This window comes from Pituophis catenifer, unplaced genomic scaffold, assembly GCF_029215685.1.
Source record: "Pituophis catenifer annectens isolate HBS135680 unplaced genomic scaffold, rPitCat1.0.hap2 SCAF_14, whole genome shotgun sequence".
Lineage (NCBI taxonomy): Eukaryota > Metazoa > Chordata > Lepidosauria > Squamata > Colubridae > Pituophis > Pituophis catenifer.
The window spans coordinates 15,448,701-15,474,616 of NW_027256894.1; the positions used below are offsets into that span (position 1 = coordinate 15,448,701).

The 25,916-nt window shown below is 45.1% G+C and overlaps 1 protein-coding gene across 1 annotated transcript in view; it reads left to right on the top strand.

Moving 5' to 3' along the window:
- Positions 1–1,087: 1,087 nt before the first annotated feature.
- The window catches only part of HOMER2 (homer scaffold protein 2), a 60,892-nt gene continuing 36,063 nt past the window's right edge, over positions 1,088–25,916 (top strand). Inside the window, exons 1-2 of the mRNA XM_070953544.1 lie at positions 1,088–1,232; positions 22,794–22,950. Coding sequence (XP_070809645.1) covers positions 1,111–1,232; positions 22,794–22,950 — 279 coding nt within the window. The 5' untranslated portion in view covers positions 1,088–1,110. The remainder of the gene's footprint in view (positions 1,233–22,793; positions 22,951–25,916) is intronic.

The window sequence follows — 25,916 nt, forward strand, 5'->3', positions numbered from 1 at the left end:
AAATCAATATGATTGTTAAGAAGTATAATGTCATGAAAAGAGAACGGGACAAGAAGAAAATGAAATAGGATAAAGGGAATCCGGGGAGAATGTAAATATTAGAAGAGGACCATCACGAAATAGCTGTAAAAAGAGAGTGTATATATATATATATACTGCTCAAAAAAATAAAGGGAACACTCCCCTTCCTGGGGAAAGGAGATTGCAAAATCCCCATTCCCACCCCATTCCAGGGGAAGGCTATTACAAAATCTCCATTCCCACCCCACTCTGGCGCCAGCCAGAGGTGGTATTTTGCCGGTTCTCGGAACTTCAAAATTTCTGCTACCGATTCTCCGAACTACTCAAAATTTCCGCTACCGGTTCTCCAGAACCTGTCAGAACCTGCTGGATTTCACCCCTGATTTGGTTTTTCTTTTTTTGAAATGATGTTTTCATGATGCATTAAAAAACAACAACAACAACAACAACTGCACGGGAGAAGACGAGGAGAGAGCAAAAGAGAGCAAAATGCATCTTGGTTAAACATTCCTCTTGCAAACCGGATTTATTCTTATATCATTAGCCCCCAGCAGCGTTTTTTTCCTGCCCACCAGAAGGAAACCCTTCTCCGGCTCTGCCCTCGCGCAACCCTATCCTGGGGAGGGGGGTAGGAAGAAATCCTCCCGATCCCACGCAAGCAGCGCCGTCTTCCCCGGGAAGCTGCATCTGCACGGCTGGCGGGTTGGGGGGGTGGAGGGAGGTTCAGGATCGCGCGCAGCCAGAGCGCCCGGCTGGGTGGCGGCGGTACCCGGCGTGGACTGCCCGCCCTTGACTCCGCCTGCCCGCCGCGTGGTGCCGGCTTCTCTCCGCCCCGCGAGTGGGAGGCGGCGGCGGCGGCTGCGGGCGAAGCAGGTGGGGAACTCGCCGCTGGAGCCGCTGCCTGCTTTGCTTTCCCTTCGCCCAACCGGCCCTTCCCGACGGCGCGGGGGGCTTCCCGGGTCTCCCCGCAAGCGACCCCCGGGGAGGCGGGCAACGCGCAGCGCAGAGTCTAGCCAGGCCGGCGGACGGGCGCCTCCTTGGCGAGCCCGGGTCTCCAAGGGAAAAAGGACGCGCTCCTCGGACAGCTGGATGTGCGAGGTCGGGACGCGCCCGGCGCTGGCCGCTGGCGAGCGAGGGGGCGAGGAGACCCCGCCGGCCAGCGCGCTCTCGCCGCCCAGCTTCGGGGCTGGAGACAAGTGCCGGGAGATGGGGTGAGTCTTGAGCCGGAGCGCGTCGGTAGGAACAGCTGGGCTGGGCGCATCCTCGGGCGCCCGGCTTGGGGCGCAGACCTTGGAAAGGGGGGTGGGATGTCTCAAGGCTGGGGTGGGGGGGGGCAAGGGGTATCCCTCCCGGTTGCCCCACCCTCCTCCAGGGGTGGGGGACACAGTTCCGTCGGAGTTGGCAAGAGGCTGCTTTCCCCAACCCGGTGCCCTCCGGAGACCCCGCTCGAGTGCGCCCCTGGCCATCCTTAGTTCGCTCAGACCGCGCGAATCCCGTGGCTCTCGAGCCAGCTGGAGCTCCCCAGCGCCTCCGCTTTCCAGACGCCTTCCACTACAACTCCCATCATCCCGCCCTGAAAAAGTACACCGTCCCCGTTCCCCCCTCCGTTCGGTTCCAAGAGCGCGTTTCTTGGGTTGCCAAGCCCGATCCCGGGATACGGGTGGGCGGGTAAGGCGGCGTCAAGGGTGGCCGCCCTCCAGATGTTGTACCACCAACCACCAAGGAGCCTGGTGATGCAGTGGACTAAACTACTGTTAAAGTAGTATTTAGCTGCCAGCTGCCTGCAATTACTGCAAGTTCAATTCTCACCAGGCTCAAGGTTGACTCAGCCTTCCATCCTTTCTGAGGTAGGTAAAATGAGGACCCGGATTGTGGGGGCAATAAGCTGACTTTGTATAAAATAGAACACCGCTTAGGAAGAGGGGGGGTCAAAAGCCCTACTAAGCAGGTATATACAAAAGTATGAAGGCTATTGCTTAAAAGCATTGTAAGCCGCCCTGAGTCTCCAGAGAAGGGCGGCATATAAATCGAACTAATAAAATAAATAAATAAAAACCACCAACGTCGCTGGTGGTAACTCCCGGAAGAGATGCTGGGGATTGAAGGTCATCGACATCTGGAAGGGAAGAAGGCAGCAGATTTCTCTGGCTTGACAGTCCCTGGTGCTGAAATAGTCTCTGGAGGAGTCCTGAGATTTGGGGGGGGGGGGTGGTGGCATGCCATGTTTCGCAACAGAGAAACTTTAGAAAAGGTGGTTTGTGGTGTTGCCAGCTGCCATTCGGGGGCTCCTCAGCTCCGGCAAGGCAAGCTCTCCAAGGCTGAGGCTCTGCTGGGTGGCAGCGTGCCAACCTGAGTTAAGGCTTGGTCTTTGGAGCTGCCTCCTACCCCCCTCCCGCAGATTTCAACCTTCCCAGGGGGTTAAAACAGAGCTTACTTCAATCAAGGTCTTTCTTTTTTTTTTTTTAATGCTTAGGGCTTGGAAAGAGCTGTGAAGAAGACAAGCAGGTGCTTTCCTTACAGCTGAAACAAGGGCGGAGAAAAGGGCTGTCATTGAGAGGGTGGGATCCCTCCCACACACCCCCAGATTACAGGCGTCATCAGATCGGATTCCTTTAGTTGTACCACAGACCAGTCAGCAGCCAAAGCGTTGCTCGAATCTGCTGAGTTTATGCCACGATTAAGCCCAGGTGGGCATCCTTTCAATAACAGTGGTGGTGGTGGAAGAGGACGAGTAGCTGCCGGGTGAAATAGGGATAGCAGGGGCGTAGTCTGGAATCTCTCAGTAAAATATGCACTGATGCCTTGGTGGGAATATTGTTCTTCCTCTTTCTTCCCTGGGTATATATTATTCCCACAATGCCTTTGTAAAACAGATTAGGCTAAGAGCCCCATCGCTGGTCTGAATTCACCCTGTGAGTTTTAAATAGAAGGAGATGTGGGGAGCCCTTACTAGCTCTCCGTCCAGGCAGGGTTGATGACTGAATCCTTCCTTTGTGACTCCCCACCCATAGTTGGCATCTTCTCTGAGGCAACGTCTTTCTGCAAATTCCAATGTAGCACCGCAGCTCTCCGTTAACAGTATTTGTTTACCAATCCTAGTGAATTTGTGGGATCAGACTGCCAGTTCCGGTTATGGCAAGCCAGGATTTTGCAAAGCTGGCTACAGGTTCTCAGAACTTGCGCGCGTCCTCATGCCTTTTAAGAAGGCCAGCTTGTTAAAGGCTTGCCGAGCCTATTTGACTTGGAGTAGCCCTTGAATGCAATCTGATTTACTTTTCCAAGTAAACAGGCATCTGAATGAACTGTGCATCGTGCTGGACACAAAATAGCGGCAGACTGTCAACCTCGAGTTTGTTTATTTATTAAATTATGTGCCATCTGCTTCCCTATCCAAAAATGATTCTGGGTAGCTTACAATGGCTATAAAAGTTACAGCGATCAAAACATTAAAAGCATTAGTTCTCTTTAGATTCTCTTTAGGTTTCTGAGTCCCCAACTGGCTGTTTTTCTCCAATCTAAGCAATGCAGTTCCAAAACTTTTCATAATAGCTTGCAAAAGTAAGTTTGTGTGTGTGTGTCCATATATATGCAAAAAAAATATATATGAATTTAACCAGGTTGTACCTGAATAGCAATTAGGGTTGTAGGAATTATATCCCAGGTAATTACATCCGGATGGGCACTTCTCAGATGTTACGATCCTTCATTGTTACTCCTGTGCTCTGTCTCATTTTATTCTTGCTCCAAACAGGGGTTTAAGGAAGTTTTAGAGCTATGAACTGGGAGACAGTAGGCCCATGATGGCGAACCTATGGCACGCATGCCAGAGGTGGCACGCAGAGTCCTTTCTGTGGGCATGCGCGCAGTCGCCAGCTGCTCTTCCAGTTTCTGGTGCACAACTGGTCTTCGCGCACGCCAGAGCACCGGAAACCCAAAAACCAGCTGGCTGGCGCACACATGCACACTGCCCAGCTGGTCTTCTGGTTTCTGTCGCGTTTGAAGAGCAACTGGCCGGCGCGCATGCATGTGCCGGAAACCGGAAGAGCAGCTGGCTGGCATGCATGTGCACTGGCTAGCTGGTCTTCGGGTTTCTGGCGCTCTGGTGCGCGAAGACCCAGAAAAGCAGCTGGCCGGTGCTTGCACGCGCACTAGCCAGCTGATCTTCAGATTTCTGGCAGTCTGGCTCGCGTGTTCCACTTTTGGCACTCGGTCCGAAAAGGTTTGCCATCACTGCACTAGACCAGGGGTCGGCAACCTTAAATACCCGAAGAGCCATTTGGAACCGTTTCCCACAGAAAAGAAAACACCGGGAGCCACAAAACCCTTTTGACATCTAAAATGAAGATAACACTGCATATATCGTTTTGTACCTTTATGCTATGTCTATAAAAAAACTTATTTATCCATGGTTGGCCTACTGGGGGTCAAAAAGCTCAATAAATTGTGTGCCGGCGGGTGTCGCACATTGGCGGTTGTGACGTATATTTTGAGTGACAGGGAGCCGCAGCAGAGGGATGAAGGAGCCACAGGCGGCTCCAGAGCCACAGGTTGCTGACCCCTGCACTAGGCCATTACAGTTGTGTTGAACTAAGACCAGGGAAATGCCGGTTCAAACCCCTGACTCGGCCTGAAGCTCTCGTTGATGACTTTTTGCCAATCGCCGAACCCGTTTCATTTGCTGAGCTGTGGGTTAAGGTGTTGCATGAATCCAGGTATTGTGGTTTGTTGATCAAAACTCATGACTCAGTGTGGTGATGCGTAATGCTTGCTCTCTAGGGGCTTTAGAGCTGAGATCTCAAGTCTAATCTATTTCTGCCCAGAGCTTCTGCAACATAAACGTAAGGAGGACTTAATAAGGGGCAGTGGACAAATATTTGGATTCCCCTGATTGCACTTCCAACTTCCCTTTGGATCAGAACAACTACTAACCCATCGGGATAACGGCAATCATCTTCTGTTTTATGGCAGGTTTTCTAAAATAAATATCCCTTGATTGCTATACCTAATAAAAATGACTGGCCAGTTGCAGTTTGTGTTATTTTGTCAAGTGCAGGCATGCGTTTGTGTTAACGCTGAATTGGTTCCCAGGGCTTAAAAAAAAAAAAAAAAAGGCCTGCTGAAGATGGAAGTCAATGGCTGTTCAGATAATTGGATGGCTTGATTTTTGCTGGCTGGTTGAATGCATTGTTATCGGGGCGCCCAAGGAGCTCTTGGGATTTCTAGTTAGTTCGCCGCTTCCGATAGCTCTGCTTTCAAAGGCAAAACGATGCAGAATCAATAAGATATTTTCCCCCCTAGCCTCAAAACAAAGCAGAACAGGAGTGGGTTTCAATTTCGTTCGCTACTGGTTCGCTCGTGGGCGCGTGGGTGCGATGCTTTGCGCATGCGCAGAGACATCCAGGCGGGTGGGTGGAGCCTCTCACTGCCACCGCTACCGGTTCACGCGATTCGGGGCAAACCGGTAGCAACCCACCACTGGTGTGAAACCATCCAAGTTGGAGTTGCATTCCCATTTTTGGGTGCAAAAGCAGGACTTTTGCAATGAAGAACGGGATGTTTTGAATTTGGGACGGTTGGGTTTCTGACATTTTGCACCCAATTAAAAAACAGTATTGTGGTCATTCAGTGGGATGGTTTAGCAGGAGTTTCTTGTCCCGCTTCCATCATTTTTCTTACTGTGAAAGAATGTCTGTCTGTCTATCTTTCTATCTATCTATCCTCTATCTATCTATCTATCTATCTATCTATCTATCTATCTATCTATCTTTCTTTCTTTCTTTCTATCTATCCTCTATTTATCTATCTATCTATCTATCTATCTATCTATCTATCTATCTATCTATCCTCTATCTATCTATCCTCTATCTATCTATCTATCTATCTATCTATCTATCTATCTATCTATCTATCTATCCTCTCTCTCTCTCCCTCTCTCTCTCTCCTCTATCTATCTATCTTTCTTTCTATCTCTCTCTCTCTCTCTCATCTATCTATCTATCTATCTATCTATCTATCTATCTATCTATCTATCTATCATCACATTTCTACACCCCCCCCCCACTCAAGTGACTCTGGTCAGTTTAACAATAAAAAAATGGCATAGTATAAAAACGCATAAATAAAAACATTCCTTCATTCACTCTCTTAACCTAAATAATTTGCTAGAAATCTCTCCAAGGCAAATTTAGATTTTTTAAAATTTATTTATTTAAGAAAACATATATGGCTGCCCAACTCACTGTCAGTGAATTCAGGCAGCTTACAAGATAAAATTTAGATTATGTAGGAGGGAATGCAGATGAAGGGAGGTTTTGCTCATGCAGGGAGTTGGATTAGATGACCTCCAAGGTCCCTTCCAACTCTTGTTATTGTGTTATACCGATCTGATTTTGATTGGGATTTTGAGAAAAGACGACAAAATCCCAAGTGGGGGAAAAAAAAAAAGGGTGAGAAAGAAATTCAGAACAGCCCCATTTTGATTTTGCTTAATATAAGGTGGGACACATAGACACGCAAACAGGATTTCAAAATTTGTTGTTTTAGTTTGCTACTGCAACATTTACCATGTCTGCTTCTTGACCTGTCTTTTTTTTTCCTCATTTTTTTTAAAAAAACCTTGCTTTTAAATACAGGTAGTCCTCGAGTTACGAGCACAATTGAGCCCCAAATTTCTGTTGCTAAGTGAAACAATGGTTAACTTGTGTTTGCCCCATTTTATTGTCCTGAAACCTGTGAGAGAAATTTCCAACCCTTCTTAGTAGAGCGTCATGTTGGCCTAGCAATGAAGCTAATCGCCTCCCGTTCGGAAGGTTGAGAGTTCAATCCTAGGTAGCAGCAGATGTTTCTTTCTCCCCTGGTGCAAAGAAAACAAATATCTGCTGTGAACTCCACGTGGCATCAGGAAGGACATCCTGCTAGTAAATGCTCAGTTCCATCCAGTCGTCCCAACTTTACCCCAAATTAGTTACGGGATGAGAGTCGTAAAAGGGGAGGGTTTTTTTTTATAGTTAAGTCCATTAAGGTGGAGTTTCCTTACAATCTGCAAGGCTTCTTCACGGCTTTCTTGTCACCTGAGCTAAGTTGCTGCTTCTAAAATAAGTACTGATAGACTCGCCTTTTCTTTTTTTTATTATTTATATCTCCTCTGCTTCCATTCCTTCCTAGACACTAAAAAACAGCTTCTCATTTGTCCTTACAAATGCTTGCAACCTGTTAGAGTAATTGGTCAAAAAAAGGAGAGTTGAACAAAGCTGGTTCCAAGAAGGATATTTCTCTGGTCAATACCTGGGAAGGGAAAGGAAAAAGCATGATTTTTTTTTTCTGAAGCTTCATTTCTGATGCTTTTTTCAGCCTCTGAAACCTCCATTTGAGAAACTGGGCAGGGCTACATTCGGAGTATAAGATACACCCAGATTTTCACTCTCTTTTTGGGGGGAAAAAGGTGCATCTTATACTCCGAAAAATATGGTAGCTTGTGGTATTTGGGGGGAAAGAGTCTTAATGTATAAAGAGCGAGTGGAGAGTGTAATGCCTGTTACTCTTTGTGAATCCTTGGTAATATGGCATTTTTAGGGAAAGGTAGTGGAAGTATTAGGGAAAAAGCTGGTTGATGAGTTAATACAGGCAGTCCTCATCTTACGACCACAAACATCTCTGTTGCTAAGTGAGATATTTGTTAAGCGAGTTTTGCCCCATTTTATGGCCTTTCTTGCCACCGCTGCTAAGTGAAACGCTGCAGCGGTTAAGTTAGTAACACGGGTCGCTAAATGAATCTGGCTTCCCCCGTTGACTTTGCTGGTCAGAAGGTCACAAAAGCAGATTGCGTGACCCCTGCAACCGTCAGAAATATGAGTCAGTTGCCAAGCGTCTGAATTTCGATCACGTGACCATGGGGACTTAAGGCTGCAACGGCCTTAAGTGTGAAAACTGGTCATAAGTCGCTTTTTTTTCCCAGTGCCGTTGTCACTTTAAACTATCCCTAAATGAACTGTTGTAAGTCGAGGACCAATTGTATCCCTTTGGTTCTCCTGGGACTGGAGGTATCAGAAGACTGGATGGATCTTTTGTGTGCAAAGTGAGTCCGCTGCGGAGCATCTCTTGGTCTGGAACGCTACTCAACATACATCCTTCGTCTTGCCAGTTCTGTTCTCCGGAAAATAAACCCGGTTTTGAGCCAAAGGAGATATCCTCCAAAGCGGAATTCTGCGCCAAAGGAACGTGGCAGGTTGACAATCAGGATGACTTCCTCGTGACATTTTCCTTTGGCAGTTGAATTAGAGTCACTTTCCAGGATTTGAAGAATGACAAAGTCTCTTCCTCAAGGGAGTTTATCATTTGAAAGCACCAACGTTCCTCTTTGACACATGTTGAGTGGGCAACACAATATTGATTGGTCTAAGTTCCTGAATGTTCTATGATCGTTCAGGCCTTCAAGTCATGGAGAACATTTTGAGTCTGTAGTCTTTTGGAGACATTCAGAAAGCTTACTGGCTGGCCTTCAGAAGTATTTTTCGGAGTATAAGACGCTCCGGGCTATAAGACGCACCTATCTTTTTTGGTGAGGAAAACAAGAAAAAGAAACCTGCCTCTGCCTCGCAGCAATTTTGCCTCCTTGCAGCAAACAGCCTGCTTTACTTTCATTTTCGTTTTCAGCATAGCTTGATTAGCACAAGAAAAAAAAATCTGCTCCCAGCAATTTACCTCCTTGCAGCAAGCAGCAGAGGCCCGCGAAGCAATAGGCAATGGCAATCCCTGCAGCCTGAAACAGCTGAGAGTCAGAAGGCGGACAATCAACTTGTGCTAATTAGGTTGTGCTGAAGCTGAAATAGGCTGTTTCTTATTGCTGCTTGCTGCAAGGAGGTAAATTGCCAGGAGGCAGAGGCCAAAGGGTAGGGGCCAGTGGGTAGGCAGGGCTACATTCGGTATATAAGACACACCTAAATTTTCACCCTCTTTTGGGGTGGGGTGGGAAAGGTGCATCTTATACTCCGAAAAATACGGTAACCAAGATAGTTATTTCTTCTAACCAATTGAGGGCAGTGAATGTCTTTGCTTCTTCTCTGAAATATTCCCTGAAATTTCTTGAGGTGCTCAGATTTCACCAGTGATTTTGCTATGAAATCCCAGGGGGCCTCGTCGAAGGAGTCTTCTCCAGCACCAGAGTTCAAAGGCCTCAATTCTTTGGTGCTCAGCCTTTCTTATGGTCCAACTTTCACAGCCATACATTGCAACTGGGAAAACCATAGCCTTGACTATACGCACTTGTGGAGGTTGCGATGGTGCACAGATATTTGTTTTAAGAAATGAGTCATGCGTGCTTCTTGTCAGTCTGGCTTTGCATGAAATTGACCAGGGATCTGGGACATTGATTAAAAGCTGACAGTTTTTTTCAGGCAAAGCCCTGAGACGTAACTCATTCTCTGGCATGAGACAATCTCCTCTGACAGTGTTCAACACGACTGGAACAAGATTCCCCTTAGGCTTGTAGCTCCCCCACGCCTCCCCATCTCACCCTACCTGTCTTTTAAACAGCTTTAGAGCTGGTATTCCTTCCATACTTTGGGCTAACTGACGATGGGGTCTTTGACAATAACTTTTTTTTTTAATTTGATTTATATGCCGCCCTTCTCCGGAGACTCAGGGCGGCTTACAATGTGTTAAGCAATAGCCTTCATACTTTTGTATATTTATACAAAGTAGCTTATTGCCCCCACAATCTGGGTCCTCATTTCACCTACCTTAGAAAGGATGGAAGGCTGAGTCAACCTTGAGCCTTGGAGAAATTCGAACCAGCAGTAAATTGCAGGCAGCTGTGTTAATAACAGGGTGCTTAGACCACTGTACTATCAAGGCTCTTGTCACATCTTCTTTATTGCTTCGTCTTGTTGTGGTATGGTTGCTGCTTCTTCGGTTTTCCAATGGAAAGCGAAATGTTTTTAAAGGGAAAACCCCCCCAAAAGTCCAGTTGCCTTTTGGAAAAAGCAAAAGAAATTTGGGGCAACCATGAGCTGGATGATTGAGAATCTCCATAGAGATGCTGCTTCATCTGTTCCTAATACTAGGTAGGTAAGTCCTCGACTTGCGACTGCAATGGAGCCCCAAATTTCTGTCGCTAAGTGAGACTTTTGTTCAGTTTATTTTGCCCCATTTAACGGACTTCCTTGACACAGTTGTAAAGTGAACCCTTTACGGCAGTTAAGCGAACAGGGCTTCCCCCAGGGGTGAAATGCTCCTGGTTCGGCCCAGTTTGGCAGAACCGGTAGCGATGGCGGCCAGTGGTTCGGAGAACTGGTAGCGATGGCGGCACGAGGCTCCGCCCACCTGCCCGGTTGTTTTTACTTCCTGGTTTTCACCAGGAAGTAACCTGTTTTTTTACCCTTTGTGCATGCACAGAAAGGTTTGCGCATGCACAGAGGGTCTGCACACGCGGTGTGTACACTTCCGAACCACTTGGGAAGGTAAGTAGATTTTACCCCTGTCTTCCCCCATTGACTTCGCTTGTCAGAAGGTCACAAAACGGAGATCCACAGGATCACAGGACAATGCAACTGTCATAAATACAAGTCGATTGCCAAGCGTCTGAATTTTAATCATGTGACTACGGGGATTTCATAAGTCCTGAGTCACTTTTGTCAGTGCTGTCGTAACTTTGAACAGTCGCTAAATGAACTGTTGTAGGTCGAGGACTAGGTACCTGTAATTGTATCAATCAGCCTGATGTCTTCCGGAAGCCCACCAACCCCTTCTTCAAGGTCAACAACGTCGATTCGTTCTCAGACTCATGCAATAGTTTCCATCCTGACCTTACCTAGGTAAAGGTAAAGGTTCTCCTTGCACATATGTGCTAGTTGTTCCTGACTCTAGGGGGCGGTGCTCATCTCTGTTTCAAAGCCGAAGAGCCAGCGCTGTCTGAAGACGTCTCCGTGGTCATGTGGCTGGCATGACTCAATGCCAAAGGCGCACGGAACGCTGTTACCTTCCCACCAAAGGTGGTCCCTATTTTTCTACTTGCATTTTCTTTTACGTGCTTTCGAACTGCTAGGTTGGCAGAAGCTGGGACAAGTAACGGGAGCTCACCCTGTTACGCAGCACTCGGGATTCGAACTGCTGAACTGCCGACCTTTCGATCGACAAGCTCAGCGTCTTAGCCACCGAGCCACTGAGTCCCTACATCATTATCATCATCATCGCGTCCCGCAACTTTATCTAGACGGTGCCTTATTATCCTGACGGTTGTTGGTTGGAATATCAGCAATAGTGGAACAGGATAAGAAGGATTGCTCATGTCAATTCATTTAAAAAAAAAAAAAAAAAAAAGACAAAATATGTATATGCAGATTTGGGCGGAGTGCAGAGTTATTTTTAAAAACTTCACCGTTCTGTACATTCTTCATGTGAAGGGTTGCTATGGAAATGCAAATGTACTGGTTAGCATTTTTGGCATCTTGCCTAGTTCTTAGTCCAATATTGCGTTCATTCTTTGTCTATATCCAAATAAGAAAAAGTGGGTGACGATGAGGTGATCTTAGCATTAAAACAGGAAGAGCACTGAGTTATAAATAAAAGACCTCGGATCTTCTTCTTTTTTTTTTTTTTTTAAAAAAAATCTTGTTTGCACCTAGCATAACGGCAACGAAGCCTTCCAAGTTTAAAACATAGTCAGCCTTTCTTTAAATGCCTTTCCAAAAGTTGGTTTTTGCAAGAGCCGCAGATAGGCGGTTGTTAGAAATGGAGCGTTGATTTATTTCTTTGAAAAACTTTCCTTAAAGCTGACAGTTTCACATTAGATCGCTTTACATAATGTTCTCAGGGTCAGGAAGGGCGTAAAAACCTCACCAGTTAATCAAATATGAAATTGAGCTCCCACTAAGATGATTAAAGGCCTGGAGACTAAAACATCTGAAGAACGATGGCAGGATTTGGGTTTGGTTAATCTAGATCAATGTTTCTCAAACTTGGTAGCTTGAAGATAGGTGGACCTCAACTCCCAGAATCCCCCAGCCAGCAGCGCTGGCTGGGGGATTCTGGGAGTTGAAGTCCACCCATCTTCAAGCTTCCAAGGTTGAGAAACACTGATCTAGAGAAAAGAAAGACAAGTGACATGATAGCAGTATTCCAGTATTTGAGAGGCTACTACAAAGAGTAGTAGTAGCCAATTTATTTTCCAAAGCACCGGAGGGCAGGACAAGAAAGAATGGATGGAAACTAAGCAAGGAGAGAAGCCACCTGGAATTAGGGAGAAACTTCCTAGCATTGAGGACAATTAACCAGTGGAACAAGCTTGTCATCAGAAGTTGTGGATGCTTCATCACTGGAGATTTTTAAGAAGAGACTGGATCAGGGGTGGGGTTGCTGGGGATTCGCAGCGGTTCGGGAGAACCTCTAGCTAAGATTCTGTGCAGTTCGGAGAACCCCCAAATCCCACTCCTGGCTGGTCCCGCCCACCCCACCTCTCCCCTCCCCTCACAGGAGTCCCCACGTGGCCCATTTTGGATGCAGATAAGTGCAGGGTGCATGTGAAGGCCTTCAAAGGGCCTCCGGTGCCTGGGGAGGCCGTTTTCACCCTCCCGGAGGCTCAAGGAAAGCCTCCAGAGCCTAGGGAAGGCAACCCCCCCGCCATGGTGCAGGAGGCCAACTAGGCCATGCCCACCATGGCCACACCCACCCAGCAACTGGGCAGAGAACCCCTTGCTATAATTTTTGAAACCCACCCCTGTACTGGACAGTCATTTGTCTGAATTGAACAGGGAGTTGGAACAGAAGACCTCCAAGGTCCCGGCGAGCTCTGTTCAGATTGATTGACAGCGTATCCTAAAATCACCTTTGCACAGAAGCTACATCATGGAACCTAGCTTGCTCTCTGTAAAGAAACATTCTACCGTTCTACCAGTAGTTCTAAATTATTTTTCAAATTTTCCAATCATCAGAATGCATCCATATATAATAAAGAACAGATGTTCTTGGCTTCGAAGAGTATACATCGGAATACCTAATCCACACTACTAATTTTGTAAAAAAAAAAAGTGTACAAGAGAAAAAAAAATTAAAAGCATGAAAAATTTGTGGCATATTGAAATGTCAAGTTAAACTTGGGAAAGACTTGTGAACTCTCCGGCATATGCAGGAATTGTCATTTTTTCTACTGCTAAACGGAGCCCTGTGCACAATCTGTGGTCTGAGAATCAGATCCAGCCCTCAAAAGTGTTTTTGCTCGTTCTTTCAACCCACACTTCAGCTGCTTCCCATTTCGGTTCAGCAAAATAAAATTAAAACTTTGTGCTGTTAAGGATAGATGGGATGGGAAAGAGTGGAACAGGAGTAGATTAGGACAGCAGTTGGACAAAGTTTAAGATTAAGGTAGGTTTTGCCATTTCTCTGTTGACTCCACCCTCTGCTCACCTTTAGTCTCCACCCATATTATCTACTCTTGCTCTCTTAAATTAAGGACTCTCTAGGGCAGCTTGGCTGTCTCAGGAATTCTGGGAGTTGAAGTCCACAGGTTGTAAAAGAGCCACATTTGCCCACCCCCGCTCTAGGGTATAAAAGGGACGCGGTAGCTCAGTGGCTAAAATGCTGAGCTTGTCGATCGAAAGGTCAGCAGTTCAGCGGTTCGAATCCCTAGTACCGCGTAACGGGGTGAGCTCCCGTTACTTGTTCCAGCTTCTGCCAACCTAGCAGTTCGAAAGCACATACAAAATGCAAGTAGAAAAATAGGGACCACCTTTGGTGGGAAGGTAACAGCGTTCCATGCGCCTTTGGTTTTGAGTCATGCCGGCCACATGACCACGGAGAAGTCTTCGGACAGCGCTGGCTCTTCAGCTTAGAAACAGAGATGAGCACCGCCCCCTAGAGTTGAGAACGACTAGCACATATGTGCAAGGGGAATCTTTACCTTAGGGTATAAGTTCCCTAATGTGAACATCTTCACACTCAACCCCTTAGTGTGAATAAAACATAAAGAATATTTTCTTTGAAATGAACTCATTTTGTAGTGTCCAATCTGGGTCAGTCATTGGGAAGAGAAAACCTCTGGTCCCGGTGGCTGACCCAGATTGGAACTTGCAACGTGATCCTGGGACACTTATATTTATTTGCCTTCATTCATTTTGTAGGGCTTACTTTTCAGTGATCCTTAACATTCCCAGATTTCCCATTAGAACACCTTGAATACCATTGGGCATTGAAAAATCACCATCAGTCAATTGCAAAAGACGGCTTTACTTGAAGTCACTTACATCCTGCGACGATATCTGTAACTCCATCATCGAAGAACAACATTTGCCTATCCCAGGTCCTTTGGAAGGACTTGATAGGTGAACAAAAATGCTAAATCTAGTATAAACTGGCTGGCTGTTTGAGAAACCATAAATAGTAGTAGTAGTAGTAATAGCAGTAGTAATAGTAGTAAGTTCTTGAACCTGGTTATTTCCCCTTGGTCTTTCAAATCACTTGCAATGATAGTGGAAGTTAAATGTTCAACCGCTGGAAATTAAAGCAACTTTTGAATCTGTCCTGGACAGCACTGTTTCTCAACCTGGACTACCTGAAGATGTGGAGCCAGAGGTCCCCAATCCAGGGGTGAAATCCAGCAGGTTCTGACAGGTTCTGGAGAACCGGTAGCGGAAATTTTGAGTACTTTGGAGAACCGGCAAATATCACCTCTGGCTGGTCCCAGAGTGGGGTGGGAATGGAGATTTTGCAGTATCCTTCCCCCAGGAGTGGGAAGGGAATGGGGATTTTGCAGTATCCTTCTCCTGGAGTGGGGAGGAAATGGAGATTTTGCAATATCCTTCCCCTGCCACACTCACCAAGCCACGCCCACCAAGCCACACCATGCCCACCAAGCCATGCCCACAGAACCAGTAGTAAAAAAATTTGAATTTCACCACTGCCCCAACCCCAATCCATGGACCGGTACCAAGCTGTGGCATGCCAGAAACTTAGCCGCGCAAACATGCCCCATCCACGGCAGGCGGTGCGTGAAACCACACTCACTCTGGTCCACAGAAAAACCTTTCTCCACAGAACCAGTCCCTGATGCCCAAAAGGTTGGTGGCCACTCGTGTAGGCTTCAACTTCCAGAATTTCCCCTCCCGCGACTCCCAGGGAATTCTGGGAGTTGAAGTCCACACACCACCTTCAAGTTGCCAAACTTAAGAAAGACACCCTTGTCGTCTGTACAGTTTTTTCTTCTGCTGTCCTTCTCTGCAGTCAAAGCAGCTTCAGCATATTTTAAAGCACCTGCCAGCTTTATTTGATTGCAGAAATGGGGATGAATGCAAATCTCAGCCCTCGATGTGTTTCCAGCTGTATTGGAGGTTGTAGCTGACCGCGCATTTAGGGAAGAGATTTACTTATCTCACAGCCATCACTTTTTTAGCCGTCCCCAAGCCGAAGTCTTAAAAAGAGCCAAGGCCCAAATCCACATCGTGATGCTGGTTACAAAGAACAGAAAATGAAGAAAGCATACTGCCCCAAACAGATGGCAGGAGAGAAGGGACAGATATTAACCTCTAAGGCTTGTTGGAACAAGCCATATTTTAGCAGTTTTCCGGAAGACGATTTGAAGGGAAGATTTGGGGTGGGGGCTTTTTCCAAGGAGAGAAGGGGGTATTTTCCTGACTCTTCATCTCCCAGATTAAGGACTGTACAATCCACCTGTCTCCAGCTTTGCAGGTACCTGTAAATCTATATAAGTAGTTTCCACCCTTTTTAAACATGGAAGGCAACCGCTTTTGATCTGTTGAGATAGAGAAGGAGAGATATTGGAGGATATTAGAGAATAGGTTGAAATCCAGCAGGTTCTGACAGGTTCTGGAGAACCAGTAGCAGAAATTTTGAGCAGTTCGGAGAATCAGCAAATACCACCTCTGGCTGGCTCATCCATTAGGCAGCTAACGTTTATGGAATGCATTCTTGGCTGCTTTAAATCCGGACGTTGTAGAGGTCTTTATGTGTTTTCGTAGCTTCGTAATGGGCGAACGGTTCTAAATTTAGCCTCTTGTTCCACGGCTAAACATGGGGGGAAGGTGATTGCTCAGAGGTGCAGTTTGCTTCTGAAAGTCACATTCTTTGGCCTCTGCAGGGAGGGAAGAAGAGAACAATGAAATCCAGGCACCTTAGGGAGCATTTTACCAGTTGGTGTAAATCAAGAGTAGATACAGGTGTTCCCCCCCCCCCTTGTCTCAATCTCTTGGGGATAATTTTTCAGATGTCAAGATGGTCATGGTGAGCTAAAACGAGCTAAAAAGTGAGAGGGTCAGGAGTTAAATGCGTGCTGGATTAGAGGGGAGGAAATGGCACAAGCATATTGTGAAGTCATCAGGAAGATAATTTACATGATAGATTTCAAAGGTGGGTTTCAGCAGGTTCTAACCAGTTCTGGAGAACCGGTAGTGGAAATTTTGAGTAGTTCGGAGAACCGGTCGTAAAAATTCTGACTGGCCCTGCCCCCATCTATTCTCTGCCTCCCAAGTCCCAGTTGATCAGGAGGAAATGGAGATTTTACAGTATCCTTCCCCCAGAGTGGGGAGGGAATGGAGATTTTGCAGTATCCTTCCCCCCGGAGTGGGGAGGGAATGGGGATTTTGCAGTATCCTTCCCCTGGATTGGGGAGGGAATGGAGATTTTACAGTATCATTTCCCTGGAGTGGGGTTGGAATGGAGATTTTACAGTATCCTTCCCCTGGATTGGGGAAGGAATGGGGATTTTGCAATATCCTTCCCCTGGAGTGGGGAGGGAGTGCATATCGGACATAAATACAATCGAGAGAGTCCAGAGATATTTTACGAGAAGAATCCTCAACTCCTTTACCCGCAATAAAATACCTTATGCCACCAGACTTCAAATTTTGGGCTTAGACAATTTAGAACTACGCCGACTTCAGTCTGACCTAAGCATAGTAGATACTATTATCTGCCACAATGTCCTACCTGTCAATGACTACTTCAGCTTCAACCACAACAACACAAGAGCACACAATAGATACAAACTTAAGGTAAACCGCTCCAAACTCAATTGCAGAAAATACGACTTCAGCAACAGAGTGGTCAATGCCTGGAATGCACTACCTGACTCTGTTGTTACAGCCTGAAACCTCCACAGCTTCAACCTTAAACTGTCTACCATGGACCTCACCCCATTCCTAAGAGGTCCGTAAAGGCAGCGTGCTTAAGCGTACCAGTGTGCCTACCGTCCCTACTCATTTCCTGTGTTCATGTCCAAGTTTTTACTTATACCTATTACCTTGTACATGTTTGACTGACTGACTGACTGACTGACTGACTGACTGACTAACTAACTAACTAACTAACTAACTAACTAACTAAATAAATAAATAAATAAATAAATAAATTGTTTCCTCTTCCAAGTCTAACTTGGGGCCCACAAAAGAAAACGGGAGTGAAGGGATGACCGCATCCTTTAGCAAAATGGCTGCTTCTTTGGCCTTTGCAGTAATTCGGCATTCTTACAGCCTCCCATTTGGTCTTACAGCTACCTATCCAGAAACGTCTGAGGCGAATAAACAGAGATTTCCCTCCCTTCCAAAATGGTTTGGGCTTTGCTTGTCTCTGCTCAGGCCTGCTAGTTGTCTGAGATAGTTCCGTAGTCACAATCTTTTTGGGCCAAGGGCTCCGGTTATCTCCGAGCAGCTTGCCAAGGATTGTGCTCAGAAAGGGCCAGGGGTATAGTTTAATTTGCATTTAGATTGAATTAAATTACATGAATTAAATGCCGTTAACGGGGACACATCCTGCAGCGTCTCTAGGAGCAGTCTCCTCCTTCTGACACATTCCAAAGTTGTCCCCAGATTGTAATTCGGTGGCAGCTTTGGTGGAAGAGCTTGGCGTAGGTTGCCTCCAGATTCACACAACTCTGGATACTCTAATGGGGTGGTCCTAATGATTTTGGGTGTGTATGTGTCAGCATTTTGTTGATGTACTGTATTCACAATTGGTACTGTTGGAAGAAATGTCCATCTGGGTTCAGTTCCAAGTGGGGAAAAAGACACTGGATTCATGGAAGTTGCTTGGAAAGAAGGTTTATTGACGAACAGGATCACAGGGCTTGAGATCCTGGGCAAAAAAAAAAGGGGCAGAGATGCTGAGAGTGCCTGGGTTTTATGCCCTCTGTTGGGTTTTGAATTTGAGCTTGTGTTCTGATTGGTTGTCAGACTCCCATGGGGCCATGCAGGGGTAACTTTGTAGGTTGTCTTTTGAGTCCCAGGCTTGGTTGACTCTTGCTGGGTGATGATGTAATGAAAGGGCTTTGGGCAATTCCTACTATGGCTCTGCCTGAAGGAGGTAGATATTTGTTATGTAGAATAGACTGGGCCAGGCCCATTGACAAAAGTGAGGGGGAGCTGAGTTTCTGCCTCCCTTTTAGGAGAAATATTCTGCCCTTTTAATATTTCCTAAAATATCTCATTTTCCTAGGAGAGGGGTGGGTGCTAACTCCTATAGTGCTTTTTAAACTCTTCTAGAATTCCTCCTGTCTCTCAAATGATTGGGTGTTTCTCCTGAAAAAAAAAAAACACCAGTTGTAGAAGCCTCATGTTTTTTGATCCTAAATGTTTTTGACATATTTATTACATTGCCATCCTTCGAAGGAGCTCTGCGAGTCTCATTTTATTTTATATTTCTCCCTTAACAACCACACAATGACTTCGTTTAGGCTGACAAATGTGTCTAGCTTAGGGAATCATCCCGCGAGAATTTGTGACTCCTGGTATCTCCTCCACAAGCCTGGTACTCCAGTCATATATCTCACCGCGAAGGAATACAATTTTCATTTTTTTTTCATCCTTAACTACTATCTTCAGATTTTTTTTCCTGTCCCCCTCCTTTCTATGCAGATTTAGGAGAGCTGATTTCTACTCTGGGGTGCTTGAGGGTGAATTCCTGAAACTTTGGTGTATTTGGGACCGTCGCTGTCAAGATGGCCTGGGTCACGCTTTATAAAAAAAGCAGAATATGGCTTGTTTTTAATGTAGGGTCTTATGTAAATGACTCATTATTGTTTAGGGAGACAGATAGATGAAAGCTTCCTCTGTAGTTTGATCAACACTCCATCCAGGTTTGGTGAGCAGGTGTGAGGTCGATCATTTCTGTGGTTGGGAAGTCTCAAAGTTTCCTTCTGTAAGAAGATAAAAAGCCAACACAGTTCTAGGCTGCCTAAATAGAAGGATAGAATCAAGATCCCATGAAGTGTACATACCACTTTATAATGCCTTGGTAAGGCCACACTTGGAATACGGCATCCAGTTTTGGTCACCATGACGTAAAAAAGATGTGGAGACTCTAGAAAGAGTGCAGAGAAGAGCAACAAAGATGATTAGAGCAGGGGTGGGTTCTAAATTTTTTTACTACCGGTTCTGTGGGCGTGGCTTATTTTGTGGGTGTGGCTTGGAGGTCATGTGACTAGGTGGGCATGGCTAGCTGGTCAGAGTCATTTCTGGAAGGTCCTCGCACTTACGACCAGTCCTCGCACTTACGACCCAACTCATTTGTTTGGTTTTAACACTGATCAGCTGTAGGACGGCCCTTTGAAGCCCCGCGGCAAGAGTTTAAACAGTTTTTTTCCCTCTAGTCATCAGCTGGGACTCAGGAGGCAGCAATAGATTGGGAGTGGGACCAAATAAAAGGTAAGAATAACGTGGGTGAGGGGTGTGTGAGGGGGGGAGAACCGGTTCGGTGACATCATATCATCACCGCTACTGGCTCGGCCAAACCGGACCGAACCGGGAAGAACCCACCACTGGATTAGAGGATTGGAGGTTAAAACATATGAAGAACGGTTACAGGAACTGGGTATGTCTAGTTTAATGAAGAGAAGGATTAGGGGAGACATGATAGCAGTGTTCCCATATCTCAGGGGCTGCCACAAAGAAAAGGGAGTCAAGCTATTCTCCAAAGCACCTGAGGGCAGGACAAGAAGCAATGGGTGGAAACTAATCAAGGAGAGAAGCGACTTAGAACTAAAGAGAAATTTCCTGACAGAACAATTAATCAGCGGAACAACTTGCTTCCAGAGGTTGCGAATGCTCCAAATTTTTAAGAAGACGTTGGATAACCATTTGTCTGAAGTGGTGTAGGGTTTCCTGCCTAAGCAGGGGGTTGGACTAGAAGACCTCCAAGGTCCCTTCCAACTCTGTTATTCTATTCTGAGATAAGAAACACCGACGCAATTTTCATAGAAGACCTCATTGGCAGCCTCAAACAGGAATTTGGGATGCAAACTGAAATGTACTCTAGTACAGAGACCTGAAATGATTGCTAGTAGAAAAATTCACGGGGGCATGAATGCGGGGTGTTGTGACATGCCCAGTAGTGAGATACAGTGAGATTTACCATACTGTACAGGCAGTGCCACGTAGTTAGTGGACAGATTCTAAAGATAGACACTTCGAAAAACACCAAGTTTGGCTAGCTGGATGTGTGAGCTTATTTGCATGGGGAAAGCTAAGATAAGACAAAAGCTGCATTCATGCTAAGCCTTAGAAATTAATGAAGGTAATCTTAACACAAGGAAGCAGGAGGATAGCTGCAGTTCAAAGAAATTGTGATTTATTAATTTTTTTAATTTGATTTATATGCCGCCCTTCTCCAGAGACTCAGGGCGGCTTACAATGCGCTAAGCAATAGCCTTCATTCTTTTGTATATTTATACAAAGTCAGCTTATTGCCCCCACAATCTGGGTCCTCAATTTACCTACCTTAGAAAGGATGGAAGGCTGAGTCAACCTTGAGCCTTGGCAAGATTCGAACCTGCAGTAATTGCAGGCAGCTGTTCTTAATAACAGGGTGCTTTAGACCACTGTACTACCAAGGCTCTGAATTCATAAACAGCTGGGAGTTTGAAATAAGAGAGGCAGGACTGAGGTATTTGTCTGTGGCATTTGGTTTTTCTTAATCCCATGGGAAATATTAAAAAACCAGAACCATTGGAGTCTCAGATGTGGGCCTGTCCTGGAAGGAACCAAAGTCTTTGATGATGTCTCAAAATACAGATAGTCCTCAATTTACAACCACAATTGAGCCCAAAATTTCTGTTGCTAAGTGAGACATTCGTTAAGTAACTTTTGCTCCATTTTATGACTTTTTCTTTTTCTTGAAATTTTTGAAGTTGATTTTCTATTAATTACATTTCTTAGTGCTTAATAAACATCGTGTTGTCTGGGTATTTAGTTTGCTTAGCAATATAGATTACATCCTTAATCTCCACTCCTTTTTTCCACCCACTGATAAAATCGATTCCATGTTTGATAATTCCCTGTGTCTTCTTGCTGTTTGATTTTCAATGTCAATCTATCCGTTTCTGCACAGTCTGGTATCTCTTCGTCTCGATTTTATGACTTTTCTTGACACAGTTGTTAAGTGAATCACTGCAGTTCTTAATCCAAAGGTGCTTTTTTTCAAGAAGCAACTGGACTTTCTGGTTTTTTTCTTTGAAGACGTTTCGCTTCTCATCCAAGAAGCTTCTTCAGCTGTGAGAAGAAGAGCTGAAGAAGCTTCTTGGATGAGAAGCGAAACGTCTTCAAAGAAAAAACCAGGAAGTCCAGTTGCTAAGAAGCATCTTTGGGACAGCTATGACCTGGATGATGGAGAATCTCCATAGACATCTGCAGTTGTTAAGTTAGTAACAAGGTTGTTAAGTGAATGCGGCCTAATATGGCTTCCAAAGCTGACATCTCCATTGACTTTGCTTGTCAGAAGGTCGCATAAGGGGATCACATGACCCCGGGACAGTGCAACCGTCATAAATGTGAATCAGTGGCCAACCATCTGAATTTTAATCACATGACCGTGTGGATGCTGCAATGGCCATCAGTGTGAAAAACGGTCGTAACTTCCTTTTCTCAGTGCCATTGTGACTTTGAGCGGTCATTAAATGAATTGTTTTAAGTCAAGGACTACCTCAAGGGTTCGGACCGGATCGCCCGATCCGGTAGCAATGGCTTCAGGTGGTTCGGAGAACCGGTAGCAAAAATCCCTGCCTCCCCACCCATGCTGAGCCGTGCGATCATCAGAGGCTTTTTTTTTTTTACTTTTAAAAGCATTTTTTCTACAATCTCTTTGGCTGAAAAAAATGCTTTTAAAAGTTTTAAAAAAAGCTTCTGATGATCGTGCGGCTCAGCTGGGATCGTCAGAGGCTTTTAAAAGCATTTTTTTCTACAAAATGCTTCGGCTGAAGAGGTAGTAGAAAAAAAAATGCCTTTAAAAGCCTCTGACGATCCCAGCTGAGTTGCCTGATTGTCAGAGGCTTTTAAAAGCATTTTTTTCTGCAACCTCTTAAGGTTGTAGAAAACATGCTTTTAAAAGGAAAAAAAAAAGTTGGCCACGCCCACCCAGTCACATTAACCCACCACCAAGCCACGCCCACAGAACCAGTAGTAACAAATATTACATTTTACCACTGGACTACCTGTAGAATCATTGGCTCTTTTGCTTTTATTCCTGAGTTTTTATTTTATTATCTCCCTCCCATATTTTAGGGTCGATGTAGCCCACATTCCTTGTTCATGGGGTGGGACTCAGGAGTGTTATTCACTTACCTTTGCTACTAGTTTGCAAATGTGAGCGCTCACGCAGAGCGTCAAAAATGGGACATGATTACATCCGGGCGGGGGGGGCGGAGCCTCCCGCTGCCATCACTACCGGTTCGCTTGAACCGGATAGTACTGGCTGAATCCCACCACTGGTAGGACTGCAGGCATTTTCATCTGTCACAAACTCATTCTGCATTCCATTTCTCCTGTCCCTCCCTCTTCCAGAGAACAGCCCATCTTCACCACGAGAGCACATGTCTTTCAAATTGACCCTACCACCAAGAAGAACTGGGTCCCTGCAAGCAAACAAGCTGTTACGGTTTCCTACTTCTATGACGGCACAAGGAACAGCTATCGAATAATCAGTGTGGATGGAACCAAGGTAAACCAGATAACCTCCAGCATGCTTTGTAGAACTGGGGATACCACTTGGTTGGGGCCATTCGTACATAATGGGAGTCGCATGTACTAGGGATAGAATCTAGATCACGTGACATGTTAAGACTTCTATAGAATAGAATAGAATAGAATAGAATAGAATAGAATAGAATAGAATAGAATAGAATAGAATAGAGTAGGGTAGGGTAGGGTAGGGTAGGGTAGGGTAGGGTAGGGTAGGGTAGGGTAGGGTAGGGTAGGGTAGGGAAGGGAAAGGTAGGGTAGGGTAGGGTAGGGTAGGGTAGGGTAGGGTGGGGTGGGGTATAGTAGAATAGAATAGAGTAGAGTAGGGTAGGGTAGGGTAGGGTAGGGTAGGGTAGGGTAGGGAAAGGTAGGGTAGGGTAGGGTAGTGTAGGGTATAGTAGAATAGAATAGAGTAGAGTAGAGTAGAGTAGAGTAGAGTAGAGTAGAGTAGAGTAGAGTAGAGTAGAGTAGGGTAGGGTAGGGTAGGGTAGGGCTTTGTAGAACTGAGGATACCACTTGGTTGGGGCCACTCATACATAATGGGAGTTGCATGTACTAGGGATAGAATCTAGATCACGTGACATGTTAAGACTTCAATAGAATAGAATAGAATAGAATAGAATAGAATAGAATAGAATAGAATAGAATAGAATAGAATAGAATAGAATAGAATTCAATTCTTTATTGACCGTGTGATTGGACACACAAGGAATTTGTCTTTGGTGCATAAGCTCTCATAACCACAACAATACACGAGCAAATAATAGATACAAACTCAAGGTAAACCGTTCCAAACTCGATTGCAGAAAATACAACTTCAGTAACAGAGTGGTCAATGCCTGGAATGCTCTACCTGACTCTGTAGTTTCTTCCCCAAACCCCCAAAACTTTAACCTTAGACTGTCTACTGTTGACCTCACCCCATTCCTAAGAGGTCTGTAAGGGGCGTGCATAAGAGCACCAGCGTGCCTACCGTCCCTGTCCTAATATTCCTTTTTACTTACTCTTTTCATGTATTCAAATTATGTTTATACTTTTACCTGTTATCTTACATATGCTTGACAAATAAACGTATGATTATGATTATACATAAAAGATGTAAGTGATGAATCCATAAAAACCTATGATTATAAATATAAATAAACATATCATTATAAATCAGACCTTGGTAAGACCATGCTGGGAATACCAAGGAGCCTTGGTGGTGCAGCTACCAAGGTTGAGAAACACTGATCTAGAGGTTTTCTGAAAGCGGATCAAGATAGAGTTGCTTTCTGAGAATGATGGAAGTGGGCTGGATTATTTAGATTATGCTATCAGTGTATTGTACATGAAAAGAGCCTTGATAGTACAGTGGTCTAAGCACCCTGTTATTAACACAGCTGCCTGCAATTACTGCTGGTTCGAATCTCTCCAAGGCTCAAGGTTGACTCAGCCTTCCATCCTTTCTAAGGTAGGTGAAATGAGGACCCAGTTTGTGGGGGCAATAAGTTGACTTTGTATAAATATACAAAAGTATGAAGGCTATTGCTTAGCACATTGTAAATCGCCCTGAGTCTCCGGAGAAGGGCGGCATATAAATCAAATTTTTTTTTAAAAAAAGTTTTAATAGTATTTATGTGAACGGGATTCTTTGAGTATTATGATTTATACGGTTGGGAGTCTTGTGTGAACATGACGGCAGATCAAATTAACAAATCAATAAACACATGTGATGAGTTCATATACACTAAAAAAATGCAGGACCAACAATTTAGGGCAGTAGCTTTTGGCAAGATCTCTGGATGTTGTTTGCAACCATAATTTGCCCACTGCTGAATCCAGTGACACCAGGATTATGGGATTTAAGGCGAAATATGTATAAATGTGGAACACACAGTTCACCGGACGATCTTTTTATTGTAGGGTGTTTGTGTTTTTGACGATAGTTATTTGTCTTCTGCACAATTTTGTTTCCAACCTGGGGAGCAAATAAGCTGAGAATCAGTTTCCAGGTTACCTTTAGCTAACCAAATGATGCAACCGGCAGGCAATCTCTTAATGCAAAATAATTGTTCTCAGTGTACTTTGGCAGCCGGAATCGGTCTGGTAAAAGTAGTGATATAAGGAGGGATTAAATAAGAACGTTGCTTTCTTGATTTTGGAAAACCGAGTGGCATCTTGTTGCTGTAGATATGTGTTTACATTGGCTTTTGACTGTAAGGAAAAAAACGAATCAAGTTACGTTTAAGGTTTCAGAGCAACTTCCTACAGTTGTGGGGAAATGAAGGGCATTTCCTTCTTTACGAGCAGTTCTCTGGCTTCGGTAGAAGTACTATTGGATGGACTACTGAGTAAAATATGGAATATGGAAGGAAGCAGCTATGCAACCTGTGAATAAATGTGTACATTTGCTTCAGTGGTGGGTTTCCAAAATTTTTACTACTGGTTCTGTGGGTGTGGCTTGGTGGACGTGGCATGGTTGGGTGGGCGTGGCTTGGTGGGCATGGCAGGGGAAAGATACTGTAAAATCTCCATTCCCTCCCCACTCCAGGGGAAGGATACTGTAAAATCTCCATTCCCTCCCCAATCCAGGGGAAGGATACTGCATATTTGTTTTTAAATTTTATATATGTGCTTGTTTTATCTTTGACTGTGCACCGCCCTGAGTCCTTCGGGAGAAGGGCAGTATAAAAATTAGATTAAATCAATCAATCAATCAATCAATCCAGGGGAAGGATACTGCAAAATCCCCATTTCCTCCTGATCAGCTGGGACTCAGGAGGCAGAGAATAGATGGGGACGGGGCCAGTCAGAATTTTTACTACCGGTTCTCTGAACTACTCAAAATTTCCGCTACCAGTTCTCCAGAACTGGTCAGAACCTGCTGAAACCCACCTCTGAGCCATACCTCTAGGTGAGAGATAAAAAAATAAACATATAAAATATTTTTGTCAATTGGCCTGC